The sequence below is a fragment of the Lactuca sativa genome, chromosome 5 (assembly GCF_002870075.4).
Source record: "Lactuca sativa cultivar Salinas chromosome 5, Lsat_Salinas_v11, whole genome shotgun sequence".
In the NCBI taxonomy this organism is placed as follows: Eukaryota; Viridiplantae; Streptophyta; class Magnoliopsida; order Asterales; family Asteraceae; genus Lactuca; species Lactuca sativa.
Window position 1 is genome coordinate 165,661,180 of NC_056627.2, and position 16,138 is coordinate 165,677,317.

The following is a 16,138-nucleotide window of genomic DNA, read 5'->3' on the forward strand; positions in this document are numbered from 1 at the left end:
GCAATACATTCGGAGGCAACAGCAGCAGACAACAAAGTAGATAATCTGAAGAAAGTCATAGAAGAAGCTGCCAAATCAATGGAAAACGAAACACCTACTCCTAAACCTTCACCTAGTACTTCAAACACCGATTCAACGTTCCAGGGGGAGAACTTTACCACTTTCAAACCATCTGAAGTTCCTGTTGAGGGGGAGAATCCCAATACCGCCCCAATATCTACTAGTTCAACTGATACTCAAACAACTCAACCGAAATCAACAGGTGATAGTCCAATCGAGGGGGAGATACCCACTGCCGATTCTGCTGAAAACAAAGCCTTCACTTCGCCAGTCGAGGGGGAGAAGGAGAAAACAAGTGACAGTTCTACTGACGAAGGTGAAAGGGATCAGTCAGATGTTGAAGTTGAAGTTAAAGCAGAACTAAATCCAGAATATGATCCAATCTATCCTCCGCTAGCAAAATGGACAAAAGACCATCCCAAAGAGCAAATTATTGGTAAATCCTCCAAAAGTGTTCTTACTAGATCTCAGCTGAAGGCGAAACAAACAGCATTATTCTCTAAAGTGGAATTTTGTATGTTTAACTCGTTTATCTCCAAAATAGAGCCGAAAACCGTAAATGTTGCACTTGATCATTCTGATTGGGTTCAAGCAATGCAGGATGAGCTCAATGAATTCGAACGAAAAAAAGTTTGGAGATTGATTCCTACACCGAAAGATGCCTCTGTTGTCGGCTTGAAATGGGTGTTTGGGAATAAGCTGGAGAAAGAAGGGAATGTCATTCGTAACAAGGCTCGGTTGGTTGTAAAAGGCTATTGTCAAGAAGAAGGGATTGATTATGAAGAAACTTTTGCTCCTGTGGCAAGGTTAGAGTCTGTTCGAATTTTTCTAGCATATGTCGCTCACAAGAACTTCGAAGTTTTCCAAATGGATGTCAAATGTGCATTCTTGAATGGAGAATTAGAAGAAACTATCTATGTTAAGCAACCACCTGGTTTTGTGAATGAAAAGTACCCGGATCATTACTATGTGCTGGATAAAGCTGTCTATGGGCTAAAGCAAGCACCAAGAGCCTGGTATGAAACACTTACTCGCTTTCTGAAAATGTCAAAGTTTAAACAAGGTTCGGTTGACCAAACCTTCTTTCGAAAGAAGGAAGGCGAACATTTGAGGATTGTTCAGATTTATGTCGATGATATCATCTTCGGTTCCACGAATCCTAGCTTAACCGATGAATTCAGAAAGTTGATGGAGACTAAATTTGAAATGAGCACAATGGGTCCAATTAACTTTTTCCTCGGTTTGAATATTAGACAGGGACCAGAAGGTATCTTTATAAACCAGGAAGCATACACCAAAAATCTGTTGACAAAATTTGGAATGAAGGGTGATTCAAAAGTAAAGGTTCCTATGGCATTCGGCATCAAGCTAACTCCATCCCTGGAGAAACCGGCTGTGGACATAACTCTTTATCGACAAATAATAGGATCCCTTATGTATCTAACAGCTAGTAGACCAGATATCATGTTTTCTGTTTGTTATTGTGCCAGGTTTCAAGCTAATCCAAGAGAACCCCACATGCTTGCTGTGAAGAATATTTTTCGATATCTGAAGAAGACTTCATCTCTCGGTCTCTGGTATCCTGCAAGATCTGGATTCTTCATACAAGCCTTTTCAGATGCTGATCTTGGAGGATGTGGACTGGACAGGAAAAGCACTATCGGAGGATGTCAATTCCTTGACGGAAAACTTGTCAGTTGGCAATCAAAGAAACAAACATGTGTTTCTTTATCCATAGCAGAAGCAGAATACATTGCTGCCGCATCATGTACCTCTCAGGTTGTTTGGATTCAAAGTCAGTTAAGAGATTATGGGCTGAGTATGAAAAATATCCCTCTCTATTGTGACTCTGAAAGTGCAATCAGGATTTGTCATAATCCAGTGCAACATTCGAAAACCAAGCATATTTCACTCAGGTATCATTTCATCAAGGATCATGTAGAAGACGGGAACGTAGAAGTACATTTTGTTCGTTCTGCTGATCAACTAGCAGACATCTTTACTACAGCCTTACCAGAAACAACCTTCAATAAAATCTTACAAGGTTTGGGTATGATGGAAGGAGAGTCGGTACCGAATCCTCAAATCTCTCTTTAAAATTATGACAAACGAAATAGACAGACCGCTCGGTCTATCTCTACTCTAGATTTTTGAGGAACCGACATGGACAGACCGCTCTGTTTATTTCGGCTCCGTAATTCTCCGGAACAGAGGAAAATTGCATGATCGATCTATTTTGCTTCTCTCATTAATAAGATAAGGTTTCGGTTGTATATTTTGTAAGTCTTTCTATTTTTATTCTTTTTCAGAAAAATTTCAAAAATCCAAAAATATTTTATCTTTTTTATTTGTTTCAATTGCTTGTTTGTTTTGTTTGGTGTCTGTCATTAATAGGTAAACACAAGTATAATCGTCGATAGATCTAAAGCAGGTATGTTTCAACTTTCACACAACCTAGTTAAGGGTCCCTAGAAGCATGCTGTTGTATGTTGTCTTAAGCCTCTATGATCTTGAGTAAGCCTTAATGATTCGATCGATACCCATCGTTTCTTCCAAATCAGGCTATTTTACCTCACTCGGTCTAGAGCTACCTTACTCTTCTCATATGAGTTAAGAGTTTCTCTGCTCTAGCAGAAGGTACATTCGGTTCCTAAACCACCTCCTCATATTCTCCATCTACCTTCGGTTCACTAACGTAACCCTTGAGACTCTCGGTCTTTACCACTGAGGTTTATGGTTACACAACATCTGTGTTTATGATCTTGGATACGATTACCACATTCTAAGTGAAACCCAAAATCCGACACCAAAAACGAATTGACGGTGAGTGATATACTCAAGCATTTACTGGTTACCTAAGGAAATCTCTTTTTATTTTGCATGATCTTTTATGAAATTGTCTACAGCCAAGACATTTCTTCCCAAAGAGGTCCAGTTTATTTTTTTTGAGATTTCTGCTTCCTATAAGTCATTAACATAATAATAAATCCCACCTACCTGTTCAATAGATCACATCGGTCTCACAGGTACCTCTACCAACAATCGGTTTTATGTTAAAACTCGATTTTCGGTTGGAGGACAGCCACCCAATACCTGTGATCAAAAGAAGCCTTTCAATGTTTATTAACAAACAGTTGATCGTATTTTTCGGGAAACCACACAAGCACTTCAAGTCTCTCTTGACTTTGAAGGAAGTGATTCTTGCCCAGAATCCTCTGCTTTCTGTCTTCTAAAAAGGCATCACTCACGTCAAATACACACTTGCTTTATTTCTTTATCTTTCACACTCTTATGCACGAAAATTAATATTTTCCAACATTCTTATTGTTGTTTGGTATAAGTTTTGGTTATCGGTTGCGACCAAACAAGGGGATATATGGAATTTCAAACGGTATGAAGATAAGATTTTGGCACGTAAATTTGATCCATTTCAAAACCCACGCGTGCTGACGTTTTCTTGGGATTAACCACACTGTCAAATCGCGCTTTTTCAGGCGACGCTTTAGCAACCTCATCATCACGTTTTTCTCTCTCCAGGCAATGGTATAAATAGGGGAGATCGTTTTATTTGTCATTTACCAATCTCGAATTATCTCACTCCTACACGTTCACACTGTTCATCTTCTTCTTCGTTTATCAATGGCGACTTCATCTTCTGCACATGATCAAACTGCAACATCCTCCTTGCTTGCAATCAAACCCAACAAAAACATGATTATCGAAATGAGTCCATTCCTATATGACTCATATATGCTACATGTTGTGGAATGTCTAAAGTATTCCCCCCTGTTGTTGGCCCTAACCCAGGTTGAAGCGGTTCCAATGTCGCTGCTATCTCAAGTCTACTCATCGGCGACTTATGACAAGAATAAAGATCGCATCTACTTCACCATTCACGACAAGAAATCCTCGATCTCTAAGGCGAAGTTTTGTTCCATTCTGGGGCTTGCAGTTGATTCTTCGATCATCTCGCCTGATTTCATCACTACAACACAAATATTCACGATGATGTATGAGATGGGATACACAGATGTGCTTACAACAATTGCAAAGGTCAAGAAATCGTGTTTACCATCGCAATGGAATGGGTTGCTGACATTGCTAATCAAGGGTTTGGCGGAAAGATGTGGTGGTTCAGACACAACAAGCAAAGGTTTTCTTACCATTCTTTATGGTTTATACAACGGGATCAAACTAGATTATGGCACTATAATCTGGTCCTAAGTAGTGCAGAGTTTAAACACAACGACCCGTCATTCAGAGATCTCTTGTGGTCGTTTCTGGACCCTAATTACAAAGAAGGCCATGGATTCTTTGGAGATACCTGTCATGAAGGATGCTCTTCTTGCCTCTATTGCCTCATTCCATACAAAGAAGATCATCATATCCGATCCACGTAAGTTTCATCACTATGGATTGATTCCGGAATCCATGTACAGGTGTGTTTCGGCACAAAGCAATGTGATGGCCGATTACCGTAAACTCTCTCCTGTTGGTCCAAGGGTTCTGTCTGAAGAACAACAAGCCGCACTGGATGCCTTGGATCAGCCTGCTAACAGAGGCAAACGAGTAATAAAGAAAGAGAAAGAAGAAACTAAGGAGGGTAAGCCAAAATCTTCAAAGCGAAAATCTGGTGAAGGGGATTCTTCTCAATCAAAACCGAAGAAGATAAAGAAGATGGCTAATAGACCCAAGGGGAACTTTTCTCCTGGATCTGATACGGTTGAAGATCAAGATGCAGAAGCGGAGAATCCTCAGGTTTCAACCAGAGAGCCCACACCTCGAAGATCTCCAACCCCACCTCCATCTCCTAAAAGTACCAAAATTCCAACTCCACCAGCCTCTCCCAAAACTACTAAAATTCCAACTCCTCCCCCATCTCCTAAACTCACTAAAATTTCCACTCCACCTCCATCACCAAAACAGAAAGCTCCACTTTTTGCTCCCACCGATATACCACCCATTCTTACTGAACCAACTTCTCTACCCCCTTCAACCATCATTACCTTTGTTCCTGTCTCAACTATACCTATCTCAACTCCTCTTATAACCGAATCCATCACTACCACCATTCCCAAAATCCCAGTGGAAGTCAATGTATTTGATACAGGGGCTACTACTGTGATTGATACTCCTGTTATCAACATAACACCATCCCCAACCCCATCCTCTACCTCTGGTGCTACTCTTGGTGGAGATGATGAGGATTATGACTCGTTGTATTACAGTCCTTATAGAATTCCAACAGATAATGATCCTGATGCTCCTGTCACCAGTCAACATATACAAGACATCAATGAAAAGTTGGATCGACTGCTTGCTGATAGCAAAGCTTATGGCAGTGTTGTTTTAAAAGCCTTCTTGGAGACTGCCATTAAGCAATACACCGATGCTATTGATAAATCCACAAAAGCAGTTGATAAGTCAGCCACTTCTTGTTCAAAGGCCACAAAGGAGGTTACTGAGGTTGTTCACACAACTCAGATTTTCCTTGATTCTCTGAAAGCTCATACTGACACAAATGCGGCCAAATATCAAGCTTCGGTGGACTCCTTCTCTAAAACTCTTCAGGATGAAACCACAAAATTTGAAGCCCTTCGTACTGATCTCAAAACATAATCCACATCTTTTCTCCAATCTCTGGATTCTCGTTTTGCTTCTCTTTCTGCAGAAAGTACGTTGAAGGAGGACCTGATAAAACACCAAGCTACAATTGATCTCCAAAAAGTTCAACTGGTCCAGGCAGAAAAAGAGATCTCTCTGTTAAAGACTCAAAGGGCAGTTTATCAAAGTTGTGCTGGTGATGTGAAAAATATCTTGACTAGTCTTCTTGAAGCTCATGATCCCTTCTTGACCTTAACCATCCGGAAGCATCTCCAGTCCAAACTCCTTCCTGCAATTACAATTCTCAGTGAGATGAAGGGTGTCTCGGAGAAGGTCTTTCTTCCGAAACAAGGGGGAGAAGAGAGTGCAGATCTGAAAGGCAAAACAGAACTAAAGGATAATTTAGCTTCGGTTTCTGGAAAGAAAGTTCAAGCCGATAGTGATAGTGATACTGAAGAGACTATCGCTGAAGCCCTTAAAAGAAAGAAGAGGGACAAAGAGCTTGATGAAACGATCAAGGTGGCACAAGAGGTAAAGAATAAGGAAGAGGAGGATGTCTTGCAATGCAAGAAGACTCTGTTTCCAGAATGGGACAGAGATACACTCATCAATCAGGAGATTGAGTTTCCTTCTATGTACTGGTTGGAACCAATTGCTTCGTTTGAATGTGACAATTCAAAGGACTCGCAGTTCGACATGCCAATCACAAGAAAAGCATTTACCTTTCATTGTTTCGATGTCACTGCTGAGGTTCCTCATCCGAATCTGAAAGGTTGACAGAGAGTTAGTAGATTTTTATTTGAAGAATGGTCAACCACAGTACTTGACTTGGAGTGCACAGAAAATTACAAAAGTCAAGGTACTGAAACCGTCACCTGCTGGGAGGTTTGTGAATGTAAACTTCAAGATCAACCGTGGTACAGCAAATACGGAATACTTTATTTCTCTGGCAGATCTTCCCAACCTTAATCCACATGATTGGATTCTGCTATACAACATTCTGCTCTCAAATCAAAGGGAGTATGAGCCGATTCTAAAACATCTAAAAAGAATGTTGGCCTCCTATGTCCATGAGCTTGCCACTATGGATAAGGAGATAGCAAAAGTAATGAACAAGAAACCGTCTGTCAAGCCAACGTCTAAGCCCGGTGATGTGAATCAGATGAAGTTGGGGCAGATTGATTCAACAAATTTGACTGTCATGTTCACGAAGGGTGAGAGGCACAAGTTTTTGTTTGCTTTGGTTGACAAGCATCTGTTTTCAACAGACTGTCTGGAGCATATAATCAATATCATTCATCAATGCAAGCAGAACTCAGCAGCAGATAAAAAGAACTTCACAGATATGCTTCGGTGGTACATAACGTTTAGACATCACATTCTGGCCATTATACCAAGGATATTTGAAACCGTGAAAAAGCCCTCTGTTGTGAAAAGGGGATGAAGTTTCTGCTCCAAGGACGCAAAGGGGGAGATGGTTAAGTATTTTAGTGTTGTGTCTTGGGCCTTGTGGTTTTGTAATCGGGTTGGGCTTGTCCATCCTTATTTATCTAGAATAGTTTCCTTTTATCTAGATAAGTTGTTAGGGTTTTAATATAAATATATGCATACATGTATGCGTATAATAGAGAATAGTCGATTACGTTGATTCTTGTAACCCTATAATACCTCTACAAATTGAAGTTCTTTATCGAGCTCTTCTGGGGTATCTTTGCATTAATCATTCGACATATTCAGTGCAATACTTGTGTTCTTCATTACGTTCTTATTTATATTTTGCTTAGAATCATACAATCCTGATAGAACATTGTTCTAACAAATTTTTATAATTATAAAAAAATAATTGAGAAAATAAAAATTAGAAATATAAAAATACATATTTACTAATGACTAAATTGCAAAAATAGTCTCTTTGGTTAGTTCATAATTGTCACTTTAGTCCAAAAAGTTTTGGACTAACACTATAGGTCCAAAACTTATATTTTGTTCTGAGTTTGGTCCAAAATATTTAAAATGATGGATTTGACCTTGGTATTTTTTTGTTTTATTTTAATTTTTTTAAAACACTTTTATAATAAAAATACAAAAAGAAACATCCCACCCCTACCCCCACCTACTAAACCCTTATCCTTAACACCTTATCCCAACTTCCCATTTATCTATCACCTTCACTGCTAAACCATTGTCGGAGAACTCGTTGGAGATATGGAAGAATCCAACGACAGCAAAACCCATCTCCCTACCTCAACTAGATGTGGCAATCATGTCGGCTTCGTGTCATGTCGAAAAACTAAATGGGTTGAAGGTGCTTGACGCTAACCAGACTCGTTTAATTAACATGTCATGTCATGTCAACCCGTTTATTTTTGTGTTGATTTCGTATCGGGTTTCGTGTTAGGGGTCTACCTTGAAATATATCGTGTCATATGAGGTTAAAAGATTGAACATGCTGAAAGAGCAGGAGTTTGGTAGGCGGAAAAGAAAAATTAATAGTTTGGAGGCGGAATAGATGAAGCCGTAACAAATTTAGATGATAAAATTGAAAAAATAGGACCTAGGGAGGCAGAATACAAGATCATGAGGACGAGAAAGTGGTCAAAGGGATGGACTATGTAGTTTAGGAGATAGCGGAAAAACTGAAAATGAAGTCTTGATCAAGAAGGCTAAGTCATTTCAACATTACAAAAGGACTCGATCCAAATATTTTCTTTTACTTATTGTTTTGGTTTTGTATCTTTATAGTTTATTTAAAGAACTCAAAAAACTTGCATACGAATAAACGGGTCATTTTCGAGTCAAATTTGAGTTGAAATTCTCAACTCTAACCTTACCCGTTTAATTTTCATGTTGTGTCATGTCAACTCGTTTGTTTAAACGAGTTAAAATATCTTACCCAAACCCGTTTATTTGGTGTCGATTTCATGTCGTGTTAATTTTTTCCACCTATAACCTCAACCCATCCCCATCCCCCCCTCTCTCTCTCTTTCTCTCTCTCTCTCTCTCTCTCTCTCTCTCTATATATATATATATATATATATATATATATATATATATATATATCCCTCCTCACAAAGCCCATATCTCTTCTGATTTTCAAGAAAATTAAATACAAAGACCGAAAAGATTTGAGGACCTAGGTTTTGACGGAGAGGTGAGTCGTTGGGTAACCCGACAGAGACAACGTAACTCGGTGACGACAACATACCTCGATGAAGACGATGTTGTTGTTCCAGATCTGAAATGAGGGTTTGCTAGGGAAGATAATGGCGCTATGTTTTGTTGTGAGGAAGACTCCAACGAAGGGTTTGCAAGCTCAAACAAGAAAGAGAACCGAAAAAAGATGGTGACCTCTCTGGTGGCCGTTTAATGACAAATCGAGCCGGAGAAGGACGACCACCGCTTTTTCAACCCTTCACAAATACAAATCGGAGCTAGAAAGTCAACCATAGACATCAATAGTGTTGCAACGACCCTAACAAAACCTTACTTCCGATGATCAACAAATCTGGCAGCATAGGCGAAATCGTTGTCGTCTTTGGTTTTCAGATCTTGTGGTGTTGACTGGTGGTTTTGGTTTTTGCTTGGTGGTGAGGGTTTACGGCTGGTAGTTGTGGTTTCTAGCGGATGGTGGTGGTTTCAGGTGGCGGTAGTTTCCGATAGGTAGTGGTTATGGTTGCTCATATTTTTCCGACTGTGATGGTGGTTGTGCTACTTTCTTTTTGTGTGTGTGTGAGAGAGAGAGATGAAATTTTCTTTAAATCAGAAAAGTATTTAAATAAATAATTAAACTGAAAAATATAAAAATAATGGCAAAACTATCATTATAAAAAAGTTCAGAACAAAATCAAAGTTTTTGACGGGTGTTTTTTAATTCAAAACTTTTTCGACGAAAATAACAAATTTAAGTTAAACACAAACTCAATTTTTACAATTTTCCCTTTACAAAATTAATGTGTAAATCATATGATTGTATCTTTTTGATGTTGGAGAGGAAAGCAGGTTCCTAGGTCAACAAAGAAAAAATGTCTTGGAGTGAACTCGGGGTCCCCTATTTCGACGAAAAAAAACCCTTCTTCTTTTTGTTAACCATGTTGTTATCAGATAAATTTTTAAAAGAAAAGGAAAAAAAAAAATCCCCCTTCATATTGTAAAAGAATGTTGGTTACAAACGATAAACATATTTTAAATTTTTTTATTTCCATTAAACTGTTTAATAAAATCAAACCCTAGAATTGATTTTCAAGTAATTCTTAGTTATACCAAAAAGTGCAAAATTTTATATTTTCTGTTGCTTAATTTTCTTTCTGTGACATTTCAATTTTATGCTTCGATTCTATTTCGCATACCCTAATATCAATAACAAAAAGATTAACCTTTTTCCCGAATACAAATATAGTTATTACAAGATGTAAACGAAACTTTTTCTGAAAGATTGGAAAAGTCAGAGTCAAACCTAGATCCTTTGACTCTTTGCTCTCATTAATTACCTTTTCTCTGAATCACAAAAACGAACACACATTTTGGAACTCTTTACACGCATCCATATATATATATATATATATATATATATATATATATATATATATATATATATATATATATATATATATATATATATATATATATATATATATATTATGAACACACTCACATATCTGTCTGTCTCTCTCTTTGAAGATGCTCAAGTGCATCAAGATCCAATCACACCCATCTCAATGAAACTCCATTAACACACACTCTCTCTTTCTCTTTCTCTCTACTTTTATCTCTCTTAAAAATGGAGATTCACTTCCACCAGAAACACAACCAAATGACACATGAATCACCAGCAAAATCTCTCTCTCCTCATTCATCTCACGCCAGTTTCCCTATCATAGCAGTTGCCATTATCGGAATCTTTGCCACCATCTTTCTCTTAGTCTTTTACTACATTTTCGTCATTAAATGCTGCCTCAACTGGCACAGAATCGACATCCTCCGCCGCTTCTCTCTTTCCCGGAATAGAAACCACCACCAACCCCTCGTCCCCCACCACCTCCCTTCTCCCGAACCCAGAGGTCTCCATGAATCAGTCATCCGCTCCATCCCCATCTTCCAGTTTCAGAAACAAAAAGATTCCGATGACATCGTCGGAGAATGCGCCGTTTGTCTTGCTGAGTTTCAGCACGACGAGAAGCTGCGGATGATACCCAACTGTGCACATGTATTTCATATAGACTGTATCGATGTTTGGTTACAAAACAATCCAAACTGCCCGCTTTGCAGGAACAGTATTTCCATTTCCATACCTCCACATTTTCCGGTACCGGACCACCAACAACTGATTCCTCCGCCAGCTTTGGATGAAGAAGATTATGTTGTGATTGATTTATGCAGCAGCAACGGCAATGGCGGTGGAGGAAGTAATGGCCAAACAAACGACGGAGAAGATCTCCAGCCAATCTCCGGCGAACCCATTGCAATCACTCCTTCTCCTAGGAAGAAAATGGGGAAGAAATTGAGAAAAAAATACGGTCTTCTTTCAAGCATGGGAGATGAATGCATTGATGTTAGTAGTAGAAGAAAGGGCGATGATCAATTCTCAATTCAACCTATTCGAAGATCGTTTTCCATGGATTCAGCTTCCGATCGACAGCTTTATTTGGCTGTTCAAGAAATCATTCAAAGAAACCAGATGAATAATGTAGAAGCAATTGAATCCATCCATGAATGCAGTAGTACGGGTACTGGTAGTAGCAGGCTTAAAAGAGGCTTCTTTTCATTTGGCCACGCAAGAAGTGCAGTTTTACCACTTCATTTGAAGACATAATTTATTATATGATTTTTTCTTTTTTGTTTAAATAGCTGATAATTTTTTAATTAATTTGTCAAATTTTGATATAAATTTTATTAAAGTTATTGGGACATGAGCTTTGATTCATCTTCTTTGGTTGGTCCAATGTATGATTGAGATTTGAGAGTTCTTAAATTTATCATTTAATTGTATGATTGGAAGGCTGACTTGTTTGGTATTGTGCATGTGTGTGTAAACAGGGGAAAAGTGTACAACTTATGTGGGTGAAATATTTAAATGGATTATAATTTTTGTTCGATGTGTCATAAGTGGAGAGAAATTAATTTAATTAATGATTTTTTATTAGAAAATTAGCAGCTTTATTAATTACAAAATATGAAAAGGGGGGACCATCGCAGGTACTACTACTGTCTTTCTGGCTGGGTCGATATTGATAAACAAAGAGATAATTTGGGTACTTCGATTTGATTTTCTATATTTTAGCCTTTCGCAAACTTAAGAATGAAAAATTGTTAGTGAACATCCGAAATGTTTAAAATCATGGTAAATGTATTCAAAGAATTCAACAATGTTCGAAAATAAGCTTATCAAAGTTTTTAAGATTTTCTAACTTTTAGTTTATTTAAAAGACGTTACATTGAAATATAAGCTTAAAACTATTAAATTTAAACAAAACTTTCAAATCTCATTTAAATGAACGTCAACCTTAAAAGTTTTAAATCTAAAAGCTATATCAAATATATTTTTTTCAGAGCATTTTGAAAATTTTAAATTTACACATATTTTTTGAAATTTCGAAAAAGGTGGTCTTATATTTATAAATCGAAAAGAATTTTTTTTTGACTCTTCTTACTCGAAAATGATATTTGAACTCTCTCTGCAAACATCTTCGCAAATCAATGTTCGTAGATATAGAAGAATGGAAAGACAAGTTGTGTAATTTTTTCTTAATCATAGATGTAATGTGAACCTCGAAGTGTAGTTTTAGTTATTGTAAAAATCCTACTTTCAAAACCAAAGGACAAGCCCGTACAAAGATCTTTTAACTTATTCTTCGGCTTCGAAAAATGTTTGAGTAGGGTTTTTTGCATAGGATTTTATGATACAATTTTCTTATGCTTCAATGAACATGTTCGAAAAGGTTTTGTGAAACCATGAACAATTTTGAAATTTATATGTTCGGAAAAAGGTTTTCGAAAATACTATGTTCGACAAAATTGGATTTGAAAAATTGGTTTCGAAAATACACTAACAGATATTTTCTATGAATTTTATCATGATTGCTTCAAAAGACGGCTGGTTAGACAACATGGTAATAAATGAAACCATTATATAGACAAATGATCCCTTAATAAATCTTGAGTAAATTACTGAAATCGTCCCTGTGGTTTGGTCAAAATTGCACGTTTGGTCCTTAACTTTTTTTTGCACTCGGATCGTCCCTATGGTTTGATTTTTTTGCATTTTTCGTCCCTGTGGTTTGATTTTGTTGCATTTTTCGTCTCTTACATACATAAAGTTAGGGACCAAACATGCAATTTTTACCAAACCATAGGGACGAAAAACGCAACAAAATCAAACCACAGGGACGATCCGAGTGCAAAAAAATAGTTCGGGACCAAACGTTTAATTTTGACCAAATCACATGGACGATTTCAGTAATTTACTCATAAATCTTATATTTAACTACGTTATACTTTCTAATTGTTTGACGGAGGTGAGGGCGGATAATGATCGTTGGACGATTATGCCAACATGTTTTTTTCGTGGAGGATGAATGTTTGAGGAGCCAAAGTATTCATATGGGACCCTAGAGACAGCATTGTGGAAAATTAACCATGTGAGTAATTTATTACCTAACATTACAAATTATTATACTTATCATATGTATATACCGACAAGGATTTTCTACGTATCTTTTACAATTAATATCCTCATGTCACATTAGCTTATGCTTAAAATTTAAATTGCATTTCGATAACTTATTTGGCATAATATATGACAGTTGTAATAGGTTGTAATACTTAAACATTCAAAAACCAAACTCTGGAACGTTTGAATACAACCTAATGTCATTATTAGATACTAGACATGCCTAGGAAAAAAACATGCATCAAGCATCGTTTGGTCCAACTAGAGTAAATGGTGTTTTTGTTTACGTGTATATGGAGTATTTACTTTTCTTGTTGTCCAAAAGTGGAGGGATAGTAGCGGACGACACATAGGAGGCCACACGTATGGTCTTTCGTGAGTGTTTAGAGTATAAAAATGAGTAAATTACTGAAATCGTCCATGTGGTTTGGTTAAAATTGCACGTTTTGTCCCTAACCTTTTTTTTTGCACTCGGATCGTCCCTGTGGTTTGATTTTGTTGCGTTTTTCGTCCCTGTGGTTTGATTTTGTTGCATTTTTCGTCCCTTACATACATAAAGTTAGAGACCAAACGTGCAACTTTACCAAACCATAGGGACGAAAAACGCAACAAAATCAAACTACATGATCCGATTGCAAAAAAAAAATTAGGGACCAAACGTGCAATTTTGACCAAACCAGAGGGACGATTTCAATAATTTACTCTAAAAAAATTGATACTACTTTCAATAGCTGTTTTGTAACTAATATTTAGTTTGTGGCAATGTTGCAAAACTCGTTAGGTGTTTTTAAGGTTGTCGACTAGCGCCTAACGAGTATTCGTTCTAGGTAGGAAACACTCGGATTGGAAAAATTATATGAAATTAATTTTAGGAAAATTATATATATAAAAAATATAACAAGTTTATTAAAAAATATAACAAAATGGATGAATATAAATAACAATTATAGATTTTTTCTATAAAAAAAGTCGAAATTTCGGAGTTTTTCGTATTTTTTTCAATTTTGACCAATTTCGAATTTTTTCGATTTTGACTGCATTGGAGCCGATTTTAATTGATTTTTACCGATTTTGACGGATTCCGAATTTTTTAGCCGATTCCTAATTAGGTGCCTCAGCTCCTACCCGATTTCGATTAATTGGAAAATTAATTGTCCGCCTAAGCTGATTTTCGCAACACTGGTTTGTGGTATGATGTGTTGCATGTTTTGTTACGTGTATAACAAGAAATGTACTTATGGTGAATATTTACATGTTATCTCACCTACCTACATAACACTCTTTCCCACCATATCATCATATTTCACACACCATATTCCTCTTTACCAAACAATGTTCGACTAGTCAAAACTTCTAGTTTTAAACTCATCCAACTAACCTTCGGTATTAGAGGATGCTCAAAACTATGAAAAGAATGGTGTAAATTCGAAAAAAGAAGTCGAGAAGTTGTGTGAGGATGTTGGCACCATAATTAGAGAAAGAGTTGATATTTTTGAACAAGATAAAGAAAATAAGGCATGGGTTAAGCAAACAAAGATAGTAATCAATCACATAAAAAGTGGTTAGCCAAATCTAGCACAAATCTTCAAACCTCTTATTTTTAATAACATTAGCATGGCATTATAGAAAGACAAAACTAGATTGATAGGTGTTAGATTTTCGAGTAATAAAGATATTTGTATATTCTGAGAATTGTGATTACACTTTCAAATCAAAGTATTTGGGTGGTACTCTCTAGTTTTTTATTGGATAAAACTCAGAAGAGATTCATAACACAGAATGAAAAATGAACGAATTTCGTGAGTACCAGAAAACTGACAAAAAATTAGTTAAAAACTTCCTTTGTCTGAAAACCATCATAAAATAGTTTTTCAACAGTAAAAAGTTGTCATAAATTTGAGTTTTCTATAAGGATTAATGTAACGCCAAAAACGGGTCAAATATTCAAAATTTTGATTTCTGATGCATTTTGAATACAACAATATAACCCAAATAAAAAAATTTCATGCTGACCTAGCAACTCGACCCCAGCCAGGGGCTCTGCCCCTTAGACCCCGCTCCCAGGGGCCTTGGACCCCTGTTCGTTCAAGGGTTTTGCCTCTAAATGACAGACTACTTTTAATAAACTTAAACAAGTATGTACTCCGTACCTTCTTTACTTGTTTAATATTCATCAAATTGATTTTTGGTCAACAAGTCAACCTATTACACTTAAATACGATTAGTGAAACAAATCACCAACAATATGAAATAAGTAATATCTCACATGGATCCCTTAAGTTGAGAGGGAAAAAAATATATAACCATTGATTTTTCTTATGTATTGGTTTAAAATTAACACTTGAATTTCTTTTTTTTCAATTCAAGTACTTTTCATGTTAATATACAACTTCTAAAATTACAGCTCAATTATAACATTTTGGAAATTACTTTAGTTCGAAAAAAATTATATTACAAAAATATTCACTTCATTTTCGAAAACCTATAACAATGCTACCATTTCTAAAATTTTCAAAGCTTTTTTCGAGCTACATTTCTAAATGGCAGACTACTTTTAATAAACTTAAACAAGTATGTACTCCGTACCTTCTTTACTTGTTTAATATTCATCAAATTGATTTTTGGTCAACAAGTCAACCTATTACACTTAAATACGATTAGTGAAACAAATCACCAACAATATGAAATAAGTAATATCTCACATGGATCCCTTAAGTTGAGAGGGAAAAAAATATATAACCATTGATTTTTCTTATGTATTGGTTTAAAATTAACACTTGAATTTCTTTTTTTTCAATTCAAGTACTT

At 36.5% G+C, this 16,138-nt stretch overlaps 2 protein-coding genes across 2 annotated transcripts; both read left to right on the forward strand.

The window, feature by feature from the left end:
* The first annotated feature begins 4,365 nt into the window (after positions 1-4,365).
* On the forward strand, positions 4,366-6,441 carry LOC128134252 (uncharacterized). Its single transcript, XM_052771778.1, has 2 exons — positions 4,366-5,659; positions 5,732-6,441. The coding sequence occupies exons 1-2, from the start codon at positions 4,366-4,368 to the stop codon at positions 6,439-6,441; spliced, it is 2,004 nt and encodes a 667-aa protein (XP_052627738.1).
* A 3,871-nt stretch (positions 6,442-10,312) lies between these two features.
* On the forward strand, positions 10,313-11,584 carry LOC111919441 (RING-H2 finger protein ATL16). The gene has a single exon (XM_023915001.3). The coding sequence runs from the start codon at positions 10,442-10,444 to the stop codon at positions 11,471-11,473; it is 1,032 nt and encodes a 343-aa protein (XP_023770769.1). The 5' UTR covers positions 10,313-10,441; the 3' UTR covers positions 11,474-11,584.
* Positions 11,585-16,138: the final 4,554 nt, after the last annotated feature.

Coding starts and splice junctions, on each gene's coding strand:
- LOC128134252 (XM_052771778.1), top strand. CDS start 4,366: ATGGATTCTTTGGAGATACCTGTCATGAAGGATGCTCTTCTTGCCTCT. Junction 5,660..5,731: donor CACAAAATTTGAAGCCCTTC/GTACTGATCTCA, acceptor CTCTTTCTGCAG/AAAGTACGTTGAAGGAGGAC.
- LOC111919441 (XM_023915001.3), top strand. CDS start 10,442: ATGGAGATTCACTTCCACCAGAAACACAACCAAATGACACATGAATCA.